The 23,751-nt window shown below is 44.6% G+C and overlaps 1 protein-coding gene across 2 annotated transcripts in view; it reads right to left on the reverse strand.

The window, feature by feature from the left end:
- The window catches only part of vwa8 (von Willebrand factor A domain containing 8), a 402,749-nt gene that overhangs the window by 123,791 nt on the left and 255,207 nt on the right, over positions 1 to 23,751 (reverse strand). For both annotated transcript variants that reach the window (XM_068040239.1, XM_068040240.1), the window contains 3 exons: positions 23,168 to 23,276; positions 18,323 to 18,461; positions 13,822 to 14,021 (listed from right to left, as the gene is read on the reverse strand). In XM_068040239.1, the coding sequence (XP_067896340.1) occupies positions 13,822 to 14,021; positions 18,323 to 18,461; positions 23,168 to 23,276 (448 nt within the window). The remainder of the gene's footprint in view (positions 1 to 13,821; positions 14,022 to 18,322; positions 18,462 to 23,167; positions 23,277 to 23,751) is intronic.

Raw genomic sequence — 23,751 nt, forward strand, 5'->3', positions numbered from 1 at the left:
TGGTTCCTGCTTCAGTACAGTGGAAGGAGCTGTTTGGTGAGTACCTGGTCAGCTATTCTACTTATAATAAATAGTCTGTAAAGTTAAGGTATGGCAGGGCAGCTCTGCCAAGTGGAATGTACAGCCTGTGGCATGTGGGATGTCATGGATGCACCATGTGTCCAAGACCAACACATCTGCAGGAAGTGTCACCAGCTGCAGAGGCTTGAGCTCTGGGTTTCAGAACTCAAGCGGCGGCTGAAGTCACTGTTGTGCATCCGCAAGGCGGAGGACTATGTGGATAGCACGTTTAGGGAGGTGGTCACACCACAGGTTAGGAGCATGCAGGCAGATAGGGAATGGTTGATCGCCAGGCAGTCTAAGAGAAACAGGCAGGTAGTGCAGGAGTACCCTGATAGGATCTCACTCGCTAATCGGTATTCCACTTTGGATACTGGTGAGGAGGAGTGCAGTCAGAGCCAAGTTTGTGGCACCACAGGTGGCTCAGCTGCACAGGAGGGGAGGAAGAGCAGTGGAAGAGCAGTAGTGATAGGGGATTCATTAGTTAGAACAAAGAACAGTACAGCACAGGAACAGGCCATTCGGCCCTCCAAGCCTGCGCCGATCTTGATGCCTGCCGAAACTAACACCTTCTGCACTTCCGGGGCCCATATCCCTCTATTCCCTTCCTATTCATATATTTGTCAAGATGTCTCTTAAATGTCGCTATCATATCTGCTTCCACCACCTCCCCCGGCAGCAAGTTCCAAGCACTCACCACCCTCTGTGTAAAAAACTTGCCTCGCACATCCCCTCTAAACTTTGCCCCTCGCACCTTAAACCTATGTCCCCTAGTAACTGACTCTTCCATCCTGGGAAAAAGCTTCTGACTATCCACTCTGTCCATGCTGCTCATAACTTTGTAAACCTCTATCATGTCGCCCCTCCACCTCCGTCGTTCCAGTGAAAACAATCCGAGTTTTTCCAACCTCTCCTCATAGCTAATGCCCTCCAGACCAGGCAACATCCTGGTAAACCTCCTCTGTACCCTCTCCAAAGCCTCCACGTCCTTCTGGTAGTGTGGAGACCAGAATTGCACGCAATATTCTAAGTGTGGCCTAACTAAGGTTCTGTACAGCTGCAACATGACTTGCCAATTTTTATACTCTATGCCCCGACCGATGAAGGTAAGCATGCCGAATGCCCTCTTGACTACCTTATCCACCTGCGTTGCCACTTTCAGTGCCCTGTGGACCTGTACGCCCAGATCTCTCTGCCTGTCAATACTCCTCAGGGTTCTGCCATTTACTGTATACTTCCCACTTGTATTAGACCTTCCAAAATGCATTACCTCACATTTGTCCGGATTAAACTCCATCTGCCATTTCTCCGCCCAAGTCTCCAACCGACCTATATCCTGCTGTATCCTCTGACAATCCTCATCATTATCCGCAACTCCACCAACCTTTGTGTCGTCCGCAAACTTACGAATCAGACCAGCTACATTTTCCTCCAAATCATTTATATATACTACAAACAGCAAAGGTCCCAGCACTGATCCCTGCGGAACACCACTAGTCACATCCCTCCATTCAGAAAAACACCCATCCACTGTTACCCTCTGTCTTCTGTGACTGAGCCAGTTCTGTATCCATCTTGCCAGCTCACCTCTGATCCCGTGTGACTTCACCTTTTGCACCAGTCTGCCATGCGGGACCTTGTCAAAGGCTTTACTAAAGTCCATATCGACAACATCCACCGCCCTTCCCTCATCAATCATCTTCGTCACTTCCTCAAAGAACTCAATCAAATTAGTAAGACACAACCGCCCCTTCACAAAACCATGCTGTCTCTCGCTAATAAGTTCGTTTGTTTCCAAATGCGAGTTAGGAGAACAGACAGGTGTTTCTGCGCCAGTAAACGTGACCCCAGGATGCTGTGTTGCCTCTCTGGTGCCAGGGTCAAGGATGTCACTGAGTGGCTGCAGGCTATTCTTCTGGAGGAGGGTGAACAGCCAAAGGTCGTGGTCCACATTGGTACCAATGACATAGGTAGGAAGGAGGTTGAGGTCCTGTAAGCAGATTTTAGGGAGCTAGGAAGGAGATTAAAAAGCAGGACCTCAAAAGCAGTAATCTCAGGATTACTCACAGTCCCATGTGCAAGGGAACAAAGAATTAGGAGAATTGAGTGATTGAACACATGGCTGGAGAACTGGTGTAGGAGGGAGGGCATCAGATTTCTGAGGCATTGGGACTAGTTCTGGTGCAGGTGGGACCTGTACAAGATGGACGGGTTGCATCTTAGCAGGACTGGGACGAATATCCTCACAGGGAGATTTGCTAGTGCTGTTGGGGAGGGTCTAAACTAAATGGTCAGGGGGATAGGAACCTGAGAGGGAGCTCAGACTGGAGGAAAGCAAAACTGGTAACTTGTCAGGGGTATGCGAACCAGGAGCAAGTATTAGAGAAGAATACCAAGGAGCACAGAATATTGGGGGAGATAGATAGCATGAGATTAGGAAATAGTAAATTATGTGGCGCCAGAGTAAGGAAGAAAGTAATAAATGTCTGAATCAGGGTTAATGTCCATGCATGTGAATGCATGGAGTGTGGTTAATAAGACTGGTGAGGTACAAGTGCAGATTGCCATGTGGAAATATGATGTTTTGGCTGTAACAGAGACCTGGCTCAAAGAAGGGCAGGATTGGGTGTTAAATATTCCTGGATACAAGGTGTTCCGGGAAGATAGGAAAGGGAAAAACGGGGAGGGGGGGGGGTGTGGCAGTATTGAGTAAGGAGAGCACTGCAGTGCTGGAGAAAAAGGATGTCCCAGAGGGGTCGAGGGCCAAATCAATTTGGCTAGAGCTAAGGAACAAAAAAGGTGCAGTTACATTGCTCGGTGTTGTCTATAGGCCACCAGCTAGTGGGAAGGACAAGAAGGAACAAATTTGCAAGGAAATTAGAGGTGCAAAAATTATAGGGTAGTTATAGTGGGGTCTTTAATTATCCAAACATAGACTGGGATAATAGCGTAAAGGACAGTGAGGGGCAAGAGTTCCTAGAGTTCAGCAAAATTTTCTACAGCAGTATGTTGCTAGTCCAATGAGAAAGGAGGCACTGCTAGACCTGGTTCTTGGAAATGAGGTGGGCCAAGTGGATCAAGTGTTAGTGGGAAAACATTTAGGGGATAGTGATAATTGTATCATAAGGTTTAGGCTGAGTATGGAAAAGGACAAAGAGCAATCCAGGATAAGAATAATTAACTGGCGGAGAGACAACTTCAGTGGGATAAGAATGGAGCTGGGGCGAATAAACTGGAGTCAAGAGCTGGCAGGGAAACCGGTAGCTGAACAATGGGCTATCTTCAAAGAAGAGATAGTTCAGGCACAGTCAAGGTATGTTCCCTCAAAGGGGAAAAATAGGGCAAACAAATCCAGAGCTTCCTGGATGACAGAAGAGGTAGAGATTCAGACTAAGAAGAAACTGTGTGCTTATGATAGATGCCAGGTAGAAAATACTATTGAGAACCAGGCTGAATATAGAAGGTCCACAATAAGAGAAGCAAAGAGAGAGCATGAAAAGAGACTGGCAGCTGACATTAAGTGAAACCCCAAAGTTTTCTACAGGCATACAATCAGTAAAAGGATGGTAAAAGGAGGAGTGGGACCGATTAGAGACCAGAAAGGGGATTTACACAACAAAGCAGAGGGCATAGCTGAGGTATTAAATGAATCTGTCTTTACCAAGGAAGAAGATGCAACCCAGGTAAGGTTGAAAGATAAGGTAAGTCAGACACTAGAGGGGTTTAAGATTGATAAAGAGGAAGTATTAGATAGGCTGTCTGTACCTAAAGTGGATAAAGCACTAGGACCAGATGAGATGCATCCAAGGATATGGAGGGAAGTGAAGGTAGAAATCACAGAGGCAATGGCCATAATTTTTCAGTCTTCCTTAGACTCTGGGATGGCGCCAGAGGACTGGAGAATTGCAACGTTACACCCTTATTCAAAACAGGGCGTAACGATAAGCCCAGCAACTACAGGCCCGTCAGTTTAACTTTGGTGGTGGGAAAACTTCTAGAACAAATAATTCGGGACAAAATTAACAGTCATATGGACAAATGCAGGTTAATTAAGGAAATCCAGCAGGGATTTCTTAAGGAAAAATCATGTTTAACTAACTTGCTGGAGTTTTTTGAGGCGGTAACAGAGAGGGTTGATGAGGGCAATGCTTTTGATGTGGTGTACATGGACTTTCAAAAGGCATTTGATACAGTGCCACACAACAGACATTTGAGCAAACTTGTAGCTTATGGAATAAAGGGAACAGTAGCAACATAGATATAAAATTGGCTGAATGACAGGAAAGAAAGAGCAGTGGTTAATGGATGTTTTTCGGCCTGGAGGAAGGTTTGTCGTGGAGTTCCCCAGGGATCAGTGTTGGGACCCTTGCTTGTCCTGATATATATTAATGACCTAGACATTGGTGTACAAGGCAAATTTCAAAGTTTGCAGATGATACGAAACTTGGAAGCATTGGGAACTGTGAGGAGGATAGTGTAGAACTTCAAAAGGACATAGACAAGTTAGTGGAATGGACAGACAGGTGGCAGATGAAGTTCAATGCAGAGAAATGTGAAGTGATTCATTTTGGTAGAAAGAACATGGAGAGACAATATAGAATAAAGGGTACAATTCTAAAGGGGGTGCAGGAGCAGAGGGACCTGGGTGCATATGTGCATAAGTCATTGAAGGTGACAGGACGGGTTGAGCGAGTGGTCAATAAAGCATACACTGTCCTGGGCTTTATAAATAGGGGCAAAGAGTACAAGAGCAAGGAAGTTATGTTGAACTTGTATAAGACACTAGTTCAGCCTCAGCTGGAGTATTGCGTCCAATTCTGGGCGTCGCACTTTAGGAAAGACATGAGGACATTGCAGAGAGTACAGAAAGGATTCACGGGAATGGTTCCAGGGATGAGGAATTTCAGTTATGAAGATAGATTGGAGAAGTTAGGACTGTTTTCCTTGCAGAAGAGAAGGCTGAGAGGTGATTTAATAGAGATATTCAAAATCATGAGGGGTCTGGACAGAGTAGATAGAGAGAAACTGTTCCCACTCGTGAAAGGATCGAGAACGAGAGAGCACAGATTTAAAGTATTTGGTAAGAGAAGCAAAAGTGACATGAGGAAAAACCTTTTCACACATCGAATGGTTAAGGTCTGGAATGCGCTGCCTGAGAATGTGGTGGAGGCAGGTTCAATTGAAGCATTCAAAAGGGAATTGGACAATTCTATGAAAAGGAAGAATGTGCAGGGTTATGGGGAGAAGGCAGGGGAATGAAAGTGAGGGAATTGCTCTTTCAGAGAGCCAGTGCAGACACGATGGACCAAATGGCCTCCTTCTGCACTGTAATGATTTTGTAATTCTGCGAGGCTGTGATTCTCTCTCCATTTGTTACCCTTGAACGAACATTTAACATGTCTAACAAGGCCCTTCGAATACCCATCCTACAGACTCTGTGCCAAGACTGCTTAAGAATCAGAACTGAAATACAGTTACATAGTAACTCAATTCGTCTTCAGTCACAGTAACAAAGGATAAAGGTTACAAAAACGTCTTTTAAACCAGTGTCATAAAGAAAAGATGGAATGCAGTGAAAGGACAGTGTTCGTATCAAAGCTCAGAGTCAGCTTTAAATGAATGTATGCAAGACAATCTTTAACAAACTCTCCATTTAACTCAGTGCAGTGATGATCTTGGGAAGAATGCAAACTGCAGCAGGCAAAACTAAGAGACCACTGCTTCAAACCTTGTCATTTGATGCTAATCTCTTCCTGGTATAGCAGCAAGGATAGACAGTGCACTGCGTCACAATTTTTTATTCACAGTGAATGTTGACACTGCTATGTCAGCCAATGAATTGAAGCGCAGCAAGACTTGAGTGGTATATAACTAGCAAGCTTGCTCTTGGGAGATTGATCTGAAGGCACTGCTCGCCCACATGTTGCTTTTACATAGAATATACAGCACAGAAACAGGCCATTTGACATTTATGCTCCACTCGAGCCTCCACTCCCATCCTTCCTCATCTAACTCTATCAGCTTAACCCTCTATTCCTTTTTCCCCTCATACACTTATCTAACTGCTCCTTAAATGCATCTGGACTATTTGCCTCAATTACTCCCTGTGTTAATGAGTTCTACATTCTCACAACTCTTTCAGTAAAGAAGTTTCCTCTGAATTCCCTATTTGATATTTTGATGACGATCTCACATAGACAGTCTCTAGTTTTGTTCTTCCCCAGAAATGGAAATAAGCTCACTTGTCTACTTAAACAAAATCTTTCATAATTTTAAAGAACTCTATTAGATCACCTCTCAGAGACCCAGCACATTCATCCTTTCCTGACGTGTAGAACCTCACAATTCCTGTATCATCCGTGTAAATCTTTTTTTGCATCCTCTCCAGTGCCTCCATATCCTTTTTATAATTATGGCAACTAGAACAGCACACAGTACTCCAAATGTGGTCAAACCAAGGTTTGATACAAGTTTAGCATAACTTCTGTACTTTTCAATTCAGTCCCTCTAGAAATAACCCATAGTATTTGGTTTACTTTTTATGGCCTTATTAACTTGCATCAGTACTTTTAGCAATTTGTATATTTGTATTCCCAGATCCCTTTGCTCCTCCAGCCCATGACCTGCGTATTTCTCTTACCAAAATGTAATACTTCACACTTTGTAATGCACAACCTGCCTTCCTCTATCTCACCCGACACGGACGGGCTGTAAAAGTGTGGAAGTACACTTACTGGCCCCAGTCTGGACTATGAGGTACAGTAGCCTAGTGTTATGACCCAGGACGAACAGCTCAGACATTGCAACAGGTTGTGAAATTAAATTCATTAAGAAGCCAGTCATTTGTCAACCAGTACCAGAGGATGCCCATGAAAACAAGCTTCCAATTTGTCATTAAAACCTAACTGGTTCACTAACATCCTAAAGGGAAGAGAGCCTGCCTCTCCCGACCTTATCTGCCTGCCGGTGATTCCAGTCCCACCCCTAAGTGGCTAACACCTCCTTCAGAAGACCGAGGGATGGTAACACTACCTTTCCACTGTTATCCACGCTGCAAGAACAAATTTAAATAAAACCTGTCATTCTGGTTCTGGCCTTAAAACATCTTGTTAGTTTATTTTGATAGGGTCACTAGTTTCACAACACATCTCCTACGGAAAAGCATGCTTCAACTTTGGTGTCCTTAGTTTGCAAGCTTTCAGGTACACTTGGAAAAGGGCCACATTGTAAGGTTTCTCTTTGTGTATATACTAGACTGGGAGAGAAAAAGGCCTTGAATGCCGTTGAAACCTGCGCCTATATTTACATTGTTCTATTTGTAGCACACTGTCAAATTTCCTGTTCCTGGTTGAAGATGCAGCATCTGATTTTGGACTCTGGGTGTGGTCGGCAGGGGGTGGGAATGCGGGGTTGGTGGGGAAGGAGATACTGAGCAATCAGCATTCAGCTATGTTAAAGAATGCTGTATGTGACTGAGCTCTGGGGTTCAGAGTGGTCTGGCCCCATCTTGCAGTACTGTATCCAATGCTGGTTACAAGAAGGACCTCTCCAGCCTTGGAGAGGATGCAGCGAAGGACAATGAGAGGGCTGAGATTCCGCTCCAGGCACTAGCACACGTCATGTTACCAGAAGACGGTGGGGAGCTTCCCGAGTTTCACACTGTCCCCTCACTTAAATGTGACACCACTCCTGGGAATACAGAGGTTGGGAATTCCTGGCGCAGCATCTTGAAGTGGCACCTGCCCTTCATGTTGGTGGCAAAGTTTGACACTGGAGTTTCTCTGCTGTGCCTTTGTGCTGAGATACAGTAGCATACGGTTACTGTCAAGAAGGCAGGAAAAACAGTCTGTGTCAGGCTGAAGGATTTTGAACAGACTGTTCCAGCAGTAAAGCTTAAACCAAATCAGGCAGAACAAATAAACATCCGATCCCAAGAATACAGCCGATGGTGCAATCCCAGCAAACTAAAAATAGAAGCAAAATAAACCAAGACAACCCCTCAGTCAGAACATTTTTAAAGCTGTTTTTGAAGGCTGTGAGTCTGCAGGAGCTTCTATGCTCCTACTTTTAAAGGCACACAGCACCCACATGGTGCAAAGCCACAACTCACTGGACTTCCTGGAGCAGCAAAGGGTAAGTCCCCACCGTACCCCAAAACACTGCTGAAATAAAGCTTGCATTATGGAGCTGGCACAAGCCTCCTTCATGCAGCCCCATCTTCAGCCCGGATTTCCACGGACACTGCGCCTGACAACAGCATTTCTACTGTTAATTCCAGCACCTAATCCTAGCTGTCAATTTATGAGAGGCTGTGGAAGCTGGGAATATTTACATTGGAGCAGAACGCTCAGGGGTGACCTTACAGAAGGGTACAGGCAAGATAGACATCAAAATATTTAAAATAAAAACTGAAAATGTTGGAGTTATTGAGCAGGTCAGGCAGCATCAGTGGAGAGAAACAGAGTTAACATTTCAGGTTGATGATCTTTTCTCACAACTCAGCTAATCAATCCCACTACCAACCATCTGATCAGATCAAACAAAACTCAGCAGTCCTGTCACATTCAGTTCTGAAAGGTGGTGGACAATTAAATAACTAATGGCAGGAGGAGGCTCCACAAACATTCTCATGTTCAATGATGACAGAGCCCAGCCCATCAGGGCAAAAGACAAGGCTGAAGCACTTGCAACCATCTTCAGCCAGAAGTGTCAAGTGGATGATCCATTTCGGCCTCCTCCTGAGGACCCAGCCTCACTCTATATGATATCAAGAAATTATTTCAGCACACTGTATACAGCAAAGGCTATGGGCACCAACAACACCGCAGCTGTAATGCTGAAGACTTGTGCACCAGAAAAGCCATGCTCCTGTCCCAGTACAGCTTCACTATCACTTACTCGACAAAGTGGAAAATTGCCTAGGTATGTCCTGTCCACAAAAAGCAGGATGAACCCAATTCGGCCAATTACAGTCCCATCAGTCCACTCTTGATCATTAGCTAAGTGATAGAAGGTGTCGTCGACAGTGTTACCAAGTGGTACTTACTCACCAATAACCTGCTCACTAATGATAAGGTTGGGTTCCACTAGGATCACTCAGTTCCTGACCTCATTACAGCCTTGGTCTAAACATGGACAAAAATGCTGAAGTCCAGAGCTGAGGTGAGAGTGACTGCCCTTGACATCAAGGCAGCATTTGACCAAGTGTGACATCAAGGAGCCGGAGTAAAACTGAAGTCACTGGGAATTGGGGGAAAACTCTCCACTAGTTGGAGTCATACCTAGTACAAAGGATGTGTTTGTTAGAGGAGTTCTTCAGGGCAGTGTCCTTGGCCCAAACATTTCTTCATGAATGACCTCTCCATCGCAAGGTGAGAAATTTGCTGATTGCACATTGTTCAGTTCCATTCGCAACTCCTCAGACACTGAAGCAGTTCATACCCGCATGCAGCAAGACCTGGACAACATTCAGGCTTGGGCTGATAAGTGGACAGCAACATTCGTGCCACACAAATTCCAGGCAACAACCATCTCCAACAAGAGGGAATCCAACCATCTCCCCTTGATATTCAGCAGCATTACCATCACTGAATTCCCCCACCATCAACATCCTGGGGGTTACCATTGACCAGAAACTTAACTGGACCAGCCACATAAATAATGTGGCCACAAAAGCAGGTAAAAGGCAGGGAATTCTGCGACAAGCTACTCACCTCCTGACTCTCCAAATCCTGTCCACCATCTACAACACATATATCAGGAATGTGATGGAATACTCTCCAGTTACCTGGATGAGTACAGGTCCAACAACACTCAAGAAGCTCAACATCATCCAGGACAAAGCAGCCTGCTTGATCAGCACTCCATCTACCACCTTCAACATTCACTCCCTCTACCACTGATGCACAGTGGCAGCAGTGTGTACCATCTACAACATGCACTGCAGCAACTTTCAAGCTTCCTTCTACAGCACGTTCTAAACCTGCATCTATAGCCTTGAAGAACAAGGACAGCCGATGCATGGGAACACCATCACCTGCAAGATCCCTCCAAGTCAGACACCATCCTGACTTGGAACTATATCATCGTTTCTGTCACTGAATCAAAAACCTGGAACTCCCTTCCTAACAGCACTGTGGGTGTACCTACCCTACATGGACTGCAGCACTTCAAGAAGGCAGCTCATCACCACCGTCTCAAGGTCAATTAGGGATAGGCAATATATGCTGGCCTTTCCAGTGATGCCCACATCCCGTGAACAAATAAAAATAAATTAAAATATGTTCATACTTGCCCCAAGTGACAGTGGTAAAAATTTAGACAAGCCCTATGAAGAGATGTTTGCAGAGAATTCACTGAGGTAGCGTAGTGGTTATGTGACTGGACTCGTAACACAGAGGCCTGGACTAATAAGCTGCAGAATATAAATTCAGATTCCACCAGTCCCACACCAACATGGTTAACTGCCCTCTGAAGGGGCCTAGCAAGTCACTCTGTTGCATCAAACCACTATCTGCAACAGTCAACCAGAATCTTCTCAGGGCAGAGTAAGGGAGGAAGTAATAATGTCTAAATCAGTTAATGTGAATGTATGTGAATACACGCAGTGTGGTTAATAAGATTAGTGAGTTACAGGCGCAGATTGACGTGTGAAAATATGATGCCGTGGTTATAAAAGAGACCTGGCTCAAAGAATGGCAGCACTGGGTGTTGAATATTCCTAGATACAAGATGTTCAGGAAAGATAGGAAAGGAAGAAAAGGGGGAGGAGTGGCAATATTGAGTAAGGAGAGCATGATAGTGCTGGAGAGAGGGGTTATCCCAGAGGGGTCAAGGACAGAATCTATTTGGCTACAGCTAAGGAACAAAAAAGGTGCAATTACTTTGCTCGGTGTAGTCTGTAGGCCACCAACCAGTGTAAAGGATGTAGAGCATGGTCATACAGTCATAGAGAGATACAGCACCGAAACAGGCCCTTCGGCCCACCAAGTAAGTCCGTGCTAAACATCAACTACCCATTTATACTAATCCTACATTAATCCCATTTTCCCTCTAACATCCCCACCTTCCCTCAATTCTCCTATGCATGGAGGTTGGGGGGGGGGCACATTACAATTTTTCTCTTACATGGAGGGGGGAGCGGTGAGACAACTTCGGAAAGATAAAGGCATGAAAATTTATCTTACTACTAATCAAAACAGCAACAAATGTACATTTTTGTGAAGAAGCTTTCAATGAGAAGAGTAATTATTGACTTACTTTCTCTTCACTCTTAGACACTGATTTAGTGAGATATCTGGCATTTGTTTTGCTTGCACAAGTAGTCAACATTTGCCTGCACATTTGTTGTTGCGATGCAGAGTATTCCAGATAGATGTCCATCTGTCAGGAGTGATCTTGATCACACTCTCTCTGCCCCCCTTTCTCTCTCTCTCTCTCTGTTCCCCCCTCCCTCTCTCCCCCTTTCTCTCTCGCTGTCTGTCCCCCTTTCTCTCTCACTCTGTCCTCCCGCCTCTGTCCCCTTTTCTCTTTTTGTCTGTCACCCTCTTTCTCTCTCTGTCTGTTCCCGTCCCTCCCCCCTCTCTCTATCCCCCTTTCTCTCTCTCTCTCTCTCTGACAGCTGCAGAGAGTGGGAATGCTCAGCAGATAACTGATCAGTTTTTTAAAAATCTCATCAGTTTCACAGCTGGGCCAAATAAGTTTTTTTTATTCATTCGTGGGATGTGGGCATCGCTGGCTAGGCCAGCATTTATTGCCCATCCCAAAGTGCCCTTGAGAAGTTGTTGGTGAGCTGCCTTCTTGAACTGTTGCAGTGCTTGGGGTGTAGGTACGCCAACAGTACTGTGAGGAAGGTAGTTCCAGGATTTTGACCCAGCGACAGCGAAGGAACGGCTATATAGCTCCAAGTCAGGAAGGTGTGTGGCTTGGAGGTGAACTTGCAGGTGGTGGTATTCCCATGCATCTTCTGCCCTTGCCCTTCTAGGTGGTAGAGGTTGCGGGTTTGGAAGGTGAAATCAAAGTTGGAATCAAAGGTTGGCAGGAAAAATGGTAGCTGAACAATGGACTACCTTCAAAGAAGAGATAGGTCAGGCACAGTCAAGGTATATTCCCTCAAAGGGGAAAGGTAGGGCAAACAAATCCAGAGTTTCCTGGATGACAAAAGAGATAGAGATTGAGATGAAGAAGAAAAAGTGTGCTTATGACAGATGTCAGATGACAGAAGATAATACAATGGAGAACTAGGCTGAATATAGAAGGTTCAGAGGGCAAGTGAAAAAGCAATTAAGAGAAGCAAAGAGGGAGTATGAAGAGAGACTGGCAGTTAACATAAAAGGGAATCCCAAAGTCTTCTCACCTTCCCCCCTTTCACTTGCTTAAAATCTATCACATTTCTAACTTTTCCCAGCTCTGATGAAAGGTCACAGACCTGAAATGTTAACTCTGTTTCTCTCTGGCAGACGCTGCCTATGCTGCTGAATATTTCTAGCATTTTCTGTTTTTATTTCAGATTTTCAACATCTGCAGTATTTTGCTTTTGTATGGAATTAGGGTGATGATGACAAACTGGATTTAAAAAAATTGGTTAGACGAGAAACAGAGAGTGAGTTAAGAGCAGCTTTTCACAATGGTTGGAAACGAGTGGCAGTGTCCTGCAGGGTTCAGCAGGGTTCAGCTCTGGGACCACTTCTGTTCAATGTGTATATAAATGATTTGGACATAAGCTTAGAGCGACTGTCATCCAGATTTACAGAAGGTACCAAAATAAGAAGTATAGTTAATTCTTCAAAAAATCAACGGAACATGCAAAGGGATATTAATAAGATGGTGGAACAGGCGAGAAAGTGTCAACAGAATTCAATGCAAGTGTGAGGTGATGAGTTTTCTAAATAAATAGCAGAAGCAATTATACTGAGTGGAAGTAGGCTCAAATCTCTGAAAAAGCAGAAGGATTTGGGGGTGCAGGTTCACAGGACATTAACCTATTCAGGTTGATATGGCTGTTTTAAAAAAAGCTTTATCTCGAGAGGTATGAAAACCAAGGGGTAATGATAAGCATATACAAAACTTTAATAAGACCTGAGTTACAGTGCTATGTGCAGTACTGGGCTCTACTCAACAGGAGGAATATTGCGGCTTTATAGAGGGTACAACACTGATTCACTGGGGCGCTGCTTGGCACAAGGAAATACAACTACAGAGGAAGACTTAAAAAACCAGGACTGTTTTCGTTAGAACAACGCAGATTACAGAGCAAGATGACAGAAAATTTTACAACCATGAAAGGATAGAACAGGGGAAAAGAAGCTGACTGCTTTTAGTAGTTGATGGGTCAAGAATAAGGGGCCATATATATAAGATTAGAACAGAGAGCAGGAGGAATATCTTGACACAAACTTTTGAGACTGTGAAGTTCACTTCGAGGGTTAGTGGCTGAGGCAAAAATTATGTCACCATTCAAAATGAGATTGGATAGGTGGATGAAGAAGTGGGTAAACGCAATTAGGGGTATTTGGTTGCATGGAGGGGAAATGCTGGGATAGATTAATTGGGCCAAGTGACCTGTTTTTCTCTTGTAACTTCTATGTATTTCTAAATTCATACAATGGGGATTACTGAGTGCCCTAGTGCAGTCTGCAGTTTATGTCACTAGTTTAGGCAGTGAACTTACAAAATTCTGTTTTATGCCACTGGAATAGTATAGACCACGATCACCGCATCATAGAAATGGGCTGTTAAAAGTGGCTCAAGAATTTCAAATACCTGCTCCTCATGAAGCACAACTTGGTCATGTAGAGGTTGACTTAGTGGAGCCACTGTCACAAATGGCTGCCAGACCCCGCTGGCATTCCGGGGGAAGATGTCATACAAATCCACGTAGTGTATGGTACTGCCAGGCACGCTCATCGAGTAGAGAGAGACCGGATTGCATGTAGCCACATATATGGTGTCTTTAGCTTCACCTGCATGAGATCAATGGTTGCGTCAGTGATGTAATCTTCAAAGGCCTGAACAGGCAGATCCCAAATTCATCAAACCTAGCAGCTGCGAGCTTTATTTTTCGCTACACGTATAATGTGCCCTGACTCCTTCCTTCCTATCACATGAAATAAGGAAACAGATTTCAAATTCCAACTTGCTCTACCTCCTTCCTCCCCATCCCATCTCCAAGTCAGAAATGGGGTTGTGAGCCAGTCTCGACTTTCACTGTACTATTCGCTGGCCTGGGTCACATTAAAGGTGGTTGGAGGCCCTCCCCCAGCCCAGCCCCATTTATAAAGCAGCCAGGCTGGAGCAGTAGCTGTGCTGCTCCACATGAAATGCATTACGTGAACTATCTATTTCATATTTAGTAGATGTTTGGTGACAGAATTCCAGTATTAGTGAATTGACCTTTCCAGATTAAAGTATAACTTTTATTGATCAGATGCAACGTCAGCTTGGCATCAGCTGTGGTTCAGGTGGTAGCACTCTCATCTCTGAACCAGAAGGTTGTACGCTTAAATCCCACTCCAGGTACTTGAGCATAAAAATCTGGGCTGGCACTCAAGTGCAATACAGAGGGAAAGCTGCACTGTCGGAGCTGAATTTAATGTGCCCCCAGGAGACGGGGGTGGAGGGGCCCATTGAATTGAAGTGGGGGGGCAGGGCGGAGAGCCCGTCGGCTTCCTGTCACATTGGAATTTAGTCGGGGGCAGGAAAGGCCGACGACGGCCTACCTGCCTAGAGGACAACTGAGGTCCTTAAGTGGCCTATTACTGGCAAGCGCCACTCCACCCCCTCGCCAGGGCCTGCCGGTCTGGCGCCGGCGACCCCGCCTCACTTAGCTTGGCTCTGGACACCAGTGTTGGGCCTGGGTCCAAGGCCTCTTGTACCGGCAGTAGCTACCGCTCCCAGCGGCACTGCTGTTATTACTGAGTTGTCGCCCTTCTGATTGTCTTTAAAGGAACAGAGATCCCGGCACTTAAGTGCCTGAGTACCATTAAATCGCACCGGTGGCTCAGAAAGGCCAGGGCGGGATTCCCCTTGCCTTTTCTGCCCAGTGCCGGGAGCCCTGCCAGCATGACAAAATCCAGCCCTCGGAGGGACTGCTTTTTGGATGAGACATTAAACCTAGGCCCTGTCTGCCCTCTCAATGGGATGTAAAAGATCCCATCGAAGAAGAGCAGGAGAGTTCTCCCTGTGCCCTGGCTAATATTTATTCCTCAACCGACATCAGTAAACCAGATTATACGGTCATTTATCTCATTGCTATTTGTAGGAGCTTGCTGTGGGCAAATTGACTGCTGTGTTTCCTATATTACAACAGTGACTAAACTTCAAAATGACTTAATTGGTTGTAAAGTGCTTTGGGATGCCATGAGGGCATGAAAGACACTATACAAGTGCAAGTGCTTTCTTTAATACTTGTCAATGTGTTATTCTTGGGTTCACTCTTCCTAACTTTGCTCTCCTGGAGGCTGTAACTACTGCAGGGCTCTAGATCTGTGCGCACCTGAAGCCCTCTACTGCACTGTCCACATGCCCTGGGTGACTCTGAACCATGGGTACCAGCTGGGTAGTTGACTGTGAGTAATAATTAGCAGTGGAAACCCTACCTGACTATACACGCCTCAGCAGTACTGTGGTCAGTGCAGGGCCAAAACGTTGCCTGTACAGACCGGGAATGGAGCCTGGAACCTTGCTGGTTCTTGAGGCCAGTACCACACTATGCAGTGTATTTGCTCAGTAAGCTATAAGGAGAAGGTGTTTAGATATCCCTCTTCAGCATAACCAGGTTTTTGGTTTGTTGACGTCATTGCTGGCAGCCATCCATGACTTAACATATTTTCCCACTGCTGACAACCAACAGATTGAAACATTCAGTGACTGACCAGCTGTGTTCTGTCGCTATTTGTGCCAGAAATATGACAAAAGCCAATGATGAAGAAATGATGGAAATCTCCTGTCCCCTCTCCAAAAAGCCTTTGTTTCTCAACTCTTAAAATCTTTAGTGAACTAATTGCACCCGAACACATGCTGAGGTCCTGTTCCAATGAGGGCTGGATTCAGCTGAGTCTGAGAAAAACTGGCCATTTCGAATGGGGGAAGAAAGGATTTTGAGAATGTGAATAAGCTGCTTGGTTCTTTGGCACTGGTCTCAGTCCCACCAACCCATCTTCTGTGGGTCCACTGTGCCTCAGTGGTACACACTTGCCTCTTAGTCAGAAGGTTGTGGGTTTAAGCCCCACTCCAGAGATTTGATCACATTTTCCAGGCCAACACTTCACACCCTACCTCCTGTAAGGACTCCATTCCATTCTCCCAGTTTCTCCGTCTCCGACGCATCTGCTCTGATGATGCTACCTTCCATGACGGTGCTTCTGATATGACCTCCTTTTTCCTCAACCGAGGATTTCCCCCCACTGTGGTTGACAGGGCCCTCAACCGTGTCCGACCCATTCCCCGCACCTCTACCCTCACCCCTTCCCCTCCCTCCCAGAACCGTGACAGGGTTCCCCTTGTCCTCACTTTTCATCCCACCAGCCTCCATATCCAAAGGATCATCCTCCGCCATTTTCGCCACCTCCAGCGTGATGCCACTACCAGTCGCATCTTCCCCTCCCTTCCCCTGTCAGCATTCCGAAGGGATCGTTCCCTCCGCGACACCCTGGTCCACTCCTCCATTACCCCCACCACCTCGTCCCCGTCCCAGGGCACCTTCCCTTGCAATCGCAGGAGGTGTAACACCTGCCCATTTACCTCCTCTCTCCTCACTATCCCAGGCCCCAAACACTCCTTTCAGGTGAAGCAGCGATTTACTTGTACTTCTTTCAATGTAGTATACTGTATTCACTGCTCACAGTGTGGTCTCCTCTACATTGGGGAGACCAAGCGCAGACTGGGTGACCGCTTTGCGGAACATCTCCGCTCAGTCCGCAAGCAGGACCCTGAGCTTCCGGTTGCTTGCCATTTCAACACTCCCCCCTGCTCTCATGCTCACATCTCTGTCCTGGGATTGCTGCAGTGTTCCAGTGAACATCAACGCAAGCTCGAGGAACAGCATCTCATCTACCGATTAGGCACACTACAGCCTGCCGGACTGAACATTGAGTTCAATAATTTCAGAGCATGACAGCCCCCCACTTTACTTTCATTTTTAGTCATTTTTAGTTATTTTTTCTTCCTTTTTTTTGCATTCCTTTTTACATTTTTTGCATTTATTTCATTTCATCTTAGTTTGTTCAGTTTGCTTACCCACTGTTTTTTTCAGGTTGTTTTTCTTCAGGTTTGCACTTGCTGATGTTCAATATTCAGTATATTCACACCTAATCTGTACTAATGCTTTGTCTTTCAAAACACCATTAACATATTGTTTGCCTTTGCTCCGTGACCTTTTGGTCAGCTATGTGGCCTGGTCCAATCTGCACCTTCTCCTTTGTTATCTCTTGCCCAACCCCCACCTCACTTGTTTATAATCTGTGACTTTTCTAATATTTGTCAGTTCCGAAGAAGGGTCACTGACCCGAAACGTTAACTCTGCTTCTCTTTCCACAGATGCTGCCAGACCTGCTGAGTGAATCCAGCATTTCTTGTTTTTGCTTCAATGCAGTACTCTCTGAGGTTGTGCCTTATGGATAGAACGTTAAACTGAGAACCTGTCTCCCCTCTCAAGTGGACGTAAATGACCCCACAGTGTTATTTTGAAGAAGATAGGGGAGTTATCCCCAGTATCCTGGCCAATATTTATCCCTCAACGAACATCATTAAAACAGATTATCTGGTCATCATCACATTGCTGTCTGTACGTCTTTTCTGTGTGCAAAATGGCTGCCGTGTTTCTAACATTACATCAGTGACTATATTTCAAAAGTACTTCAATGGCTCGCAAGGACTTTGGAACATCCTAAAGTTGTGAAAGGTACTACAAAAATGCAATCTCTGTTTAGAAACACTGCAGCTGCCTTGTGAATCCATTTACTCCAATAGTATTCCTGCTAACTGATTCCTCAAGTCTTGGACACTGTGCATTCAAGTTCTGCTGGACTTTCCCTCTTAGTCCTAACTTGCTAATTAAAATATGTGTCTGCTGGAGAACAATCTGCAAGTTTCAACTTTGCCAATCCCTTCAATCTTGGAATTTTATGCAAAGGAAAAGCACTTTCAATCCCCAAATTCACAAAGAAATCTGAAAATTAACAACAAGAGTCATTGTGATCAGCGCTGGATCAGAGAAGCTGGTATTCCCCTGATGAGGAAATGACTGTGGTTGACAGGGCATTACCTTTAGCTGTGGCAACATCACAAACAATATTAACTTCATTCAGGGGAACTCTCCAGTGGGCTTGTTGCTCTGTGAAGGTGAGCCCCCTCGATTCATGCCGTTCTAGGGGATATCTCTGAACCTTCAGGTACACAGGACCCTATTAACAGAAGAAAAATGGTTAAATCTCATTCAAAGCTAAACACAACACTTGAAATTTGACTTTGCATCTATTAACATATCACATCGATGTCCTCTGTTTTATGAGTACATTAAAATACCAACAGCATCTAGTTGATTGATAAGTTATTTCTCTGACATAATTCAAGGTTTCAAAACACAACTAAGAGACGGAAAGCAGGGAGTAGTGACAAATGGTTGTTTATCCAAATAGATGGAAGTATACAGTGGTGTCCCCCAGGGTTTTGTATTAGGACCACTGCTCTTTTTGACATATATTAATAATCTGCACTTGGGTATACAGGGCATAATTTCAAAGTTTGCATGACATGATATTCGGAAATGTAGCTAACAAAGAGACGGATGGTAACAGACTTCAGGAGGATGTACATGGACTGGTGAAACACGGAAGATGCAATTTAATGCAGAGAAGTGTGAAGTGATCCATTTTGGTAGGAAGAATGAGGAGAGGTAATATAAACTAAATGGCACAGTTTTCATAAAGCAAAATACTGAAGATGCTGGAAATCTGATATAACAACAGAAAATGCTGGAAATATTCAGCAGGTCTGGAAACATTTGTGGAGAAAAAAAAGTTAACATTTCAGGTTGAAGACCTTTCATCAGAAGCAGTTCTGATGAAAGGTCATCGACCCGAGATATTAACTGTTTCTCTCTCCACTGATACTGCCTGACCTGCTGAGTATTTCCAGCATTTTCTATTATTTATGTACAAATATTAAAGGCGGTACAAGAACAGAGAGGCCTGCAGGTGTATGTAAGCTAGTCTTTGACAGTGGCAGCACAAGTTGAGAAAGTTGTTAAAAAAAGAAAATAGGCGACAGGTTTAGATAGAGGATCTGGATCGGCGCAGGCTTGGAGGGCCGAAGGGCCTGTTCCTGTGCTGTAATTTTCTTTGTTCTTTGTATACCTGGTCCTTAACATTATAAATAGAGGCATGAACAGAAAAGATCCTGAACTATACTTCAACATACTCCTGAAGGTAATGGCAATAAAACAGAGATTGTTAGATTTTTGTTAACCCAATGGTATTAAGGGATATGCGGCAAAGGCGGGTATAAGGAGCTAGCTTTCAGATCATCCATGTGGAACAGTCTCGAGGAGCTTAATAGCCTCCTCCTCTTCCTATCTTCCTATAGCAGATAATCTATGTTATCATCTGCCTGTAAAAAGCACACAATTTAAATGTATAACAAAATCACAAAACGGTGACATTCTGACATAGTTTGAAGACTAACACAAATTATAACAAGACTGAGGGGGAAACTGCAAGCTGAATTCTCATTTTCAATGTCTGTTGCCCTGAGAAAGGAGATAATGATTACAGTTATGAAGGAAGCTTGAAAAATGGGGCTTTTTTTTTTACAGGGGCAGAGAGGAGATCTAAGGAGGGACCAAATAGAGGACTTCGAAAGAAAGACTGAAGAAAGATCTTGCATTTATATAGTGCCTATTACAATCTCAGGACATCCCAATATGTTTTATAGCCAATGAAATACTTTTGAAGTGTAGTTATTGTTGTAGTACAGGAAACACGTTAAGAAGCTACGACAAACAGTAAATTAATAATGGCCAGATCATGTAATTTAGTGATGCTCGTTGAGGGATAAATTGGGTTGGGTCGGCATTCTTCCATCACGAAAGATGATAGACAGGCAGCAAACAATCCATTTAGGTGGGGTGTCTTCTCTTGGTGCACTTTTGCTGATGGCTGTGCAGGCCAATCTTTGAGGCAGGTTCTGTCACAATTGCCGCATGTGAAGCTGCCAAGTGACACTGTGAGTTGCTGTTTTTGATGTTGGCACCTGTTGCCAAGCTGCTGTAGCAAATGGTCATCATGATAGTGCACACCAGTCCACAGGATATGTCACCATTTCCCCCTTTCGCCAGTTAGTGACTCCCAGGTGCGATAGTTGACATTTAGGGCCTACATGTCACGCTTGCAAGCATCCTTGAAGCGGAGCTTTGGAGGCCCCACTGGTCGTCTGGCCCCGGCTACCGGGGTACCATCACACAAAGTCCTTGGGTATGCAACCGTCTTCCATTCTGTGGACATGTCCGATCCACCAAAGCTGCCTCTGTTTGATTAGTGCCAACACACTTGGAAGTCTGTCTTCGAGAGAACTGCCACATTTGTGCTTTTGTCTTGCCAGGATATACCCATAATGCACCACACAGTGAAGATGGAAATTATTGAGCTTCTTTTCCTGGTAGCTGTAAGTCCCCATGTTTCACAGCCATACAACAAGGTGCTGAGAACACAGGCCTTATAAACCATAAAGGCCTGCTACCCAACCTGAATCCGACGGGACCCGACGACATGTGTCGGGTTCGGGTCGGGTCGCACTTCCGGGTCCGGCATTTGGGCTTGGGTCGGGTTGGGCCAGACACGCTCTATCACAGGTAAGTGGCTCCATGGTTAATTTAATTTTTGGACTAGAAAGGTAGTTTTGTTACAGTTATTTTAAGCTTGTGCAGATCAGCAAGACAGTAAAAATTGGAAGGTAAGTTAACTGATGGTTGGGTCGGGTCGGGTCGGGTGCGGGAAAAAATGGAAGGACTCAGGCCAGGCCGGGCCGGGCTCGGGTCAGATGTGGTTTATGTCGGGCTCGGGTCGGGGTTTTTTTTTGCAGACCTGAACAGGCCTTTAGTAAACCATCAGCTTGGTCCTAAGGGTCAGCTTGGTGTTATCCCATGTGCCTTTCGCAAGTCAGCCAAAGGTGGTAGCTGTTTTCCCTATGCGTGTATCGAGCTCTGCATCAAGGGACAGATTGTCTGTCACCGTGAACCTAAGGTAGCAGAATTTGCTAATCACTTCCAGTTCCTATATTGGCCAGGAAACTGGGGAGAAATCTTCTGCTGTTCTTTGAATATGGGATCTTTTACACCTGAGAAGGCAGATGGGGGCCTCAGTTTAATGACCCATCCAAAAGTCAGCACCTGCAACTGTGTAGCATTCTCTCAGTACTGCACTGGGAGTGCCAGCCTAAATTGTGTCTAGAGTGGTGCCTGAACCCTTGTGATTCAGAGATAAGAGATCTATCAATTTAGCTGACACAAATTATGAAAGCATATGATGTTGAATTTCTGCAACACACTAGTGACATCACAGTTGGACTATTGTGAGCAGTTCTGGGCATCCTTTTATACGTAAAATGTTACAGTCATGGAAAGGGGACAGTGTAGATTTAGTAGAAGGAATCAGAGATTACAATTTTGAAGAAAGGCTTGACAAATTGGGGCATTTTCACTGGAACAGGGAATGTTAAGGAGAGTCTAATGGAGATTATTAAAACTTTCAACCAGTTTGAGAGGGTAAGTAGAGAAAGTCTATTGCCACTGGTTGGTGAATCAGTAATGAGGGGATGTAGACTGTGGATCATTGCTATAAGAGTGATGGGGGAAGTTAGAAGTAATGTTTTCACAGAAAGGGTTAATAGAACAGGCAATGCTTTTCCACAAGGGAGATGTTGAGACAGAGACTAGAATGTGATTGTAAAGATGATTGGATAAGTAGTTGAAAAGGAAGAATATAAAAGAGTAGGGGGAAAGCACAAGGAAATGGGAATAAAGGTGGGCAGATTGGATTCCTCTCCTTGCTTGCCAGAGACAGTGAAGAGGAAATAGAAGCAGAGATCCAAAATAGCAGGTCTCTGTTCCAAGTCAGGCACACACAAATTTCCTGGGGTGTACCCTATGAGCAATACTGGGCCAGCATCTGAACACAGCCCTTCAAGCCCGTTCCACTATTCAGTTAGTTCACGGCTAATCTGTATCTTAACTACATTTTACCCACCTTGGTTCTAAGACCCCAAACTAACAAAAATCTATCAAGTGCCGTTATGAAGTTTTCAACTGATCTCCAGCCTCAAAGCTTTTTGAGGGGAGTTTCAGATTGCTACTACTCTTTGTATGAAGAAGTGCTTCCTGACATCACCCCTGAATGGCCGAGCTCTATTTTTAAGATTATGGCCCCTTGTTCTGGACTCTCTCACTGGAGGAGATGGCTTATCTCTACCTACCCTATCAAATTCTTTAATTATCTTAAACACCTCAATTAAATTCCAGTTTTGTCCCCAGTTGTTGGGTGCTCGATCCAGCTAAGGGGCAGGCCTACACATGGAGTGTCCCTGGGCCAAATGGCAAGATAATTCTTCCGCACAGGCACAGCTCATAGCAGGAAATCAACCCCAATGGCTCGAGACGAAAAGCTAGTACAGGCTCATGCCTGATAGTTTGAATGGCCTCCTTCTGTGCTGTAACTTGTATGATTCTATGTGTAGAGAAACAAACATCCAAGGAAAAAATAGTGATCCACTTAAATTTAGAAGTACCAAGTTGCTGTGGTCCTTAGAATGGTAATTTTTTAATAAAAATCAACCAAAATGTCATGGTTCACAAATCATTAAAAGTAGCAATGTAGGCTAATAAGGCCAAAAGAAGTGCAAATTAAGCCCTGGGGTTAATTTCTAGAGGAACAGAATTGAAAAGCAGAGAAGTTATGTTAAACTTATATAGAACCTTGGTTAGACCACACTTCATGAAAATCTGTCATGACAACATTTCAGTTTGCCTTAGGTTTTGTATTGGGAGCACAAATCTTGTAAATAGATGCCTAAATGTACACATTATCATGTTGTACAGGAAGACTAAAGGGGCTCAAACCTTTATGTTTGTTTGCTGAGACTCTGTATGACAAAGAAGTTTCCAGCGTGCGCTTTCTGGTTGGTTGAAAGTCCAATGACTGGTTAATTTACACTCCGGCAAAGGCAACCTGTCAAATATTTACAAGTTAGAGCATCGTAACTTCATGACGTACCAATACATCCCTTCACAGTTTCAGCAAAGTGAAAGATTCACTGCTGAAACCACAGCAGAGCTATTGTCAAACTGACACCATACACAATACAAACACATATTTTAACGGGGGCAGAAGGAAAGGAACGAGGATAGGAGGGAGTATAGGAGCAATGGTAGAAGGGAAGAAAGAAAGGAGGGTGGGAGGGAAGAAAGGACGGAGAGAGGAACGGAAGGAAGGAACTTGTGTTAAAAGCACCTTCCACAACTTCAGGGTGTCCCAAGGCGTTTCACAGCAATGAAGCATTTTTGAAATGTAGTAACTGTTGCAATGCAAAAAAAATAATTTGCACACAGCAAGGTCCCACATCCATGTAATGCGATAAATGACCAGATAACCCGTTTATGGTTACGTAGGTTGAGAGATAAATATTGGTAATGGCGTAAGGGAG

This window comes from Heterodontus francisci, chromosome 10, assembly GCF_036365525.1.
Source record: "Heterodontus francisci isolate sHetFra1 chromosome 10, sHetFra1.hap1, whole genome shotgun sequence".
NCBI lineage: Eukaryota > Metazoa > Chordata > Chondrichthyes > Heterodontiformes > Heterodontidae > Heterodontus > Heterodontus francisci.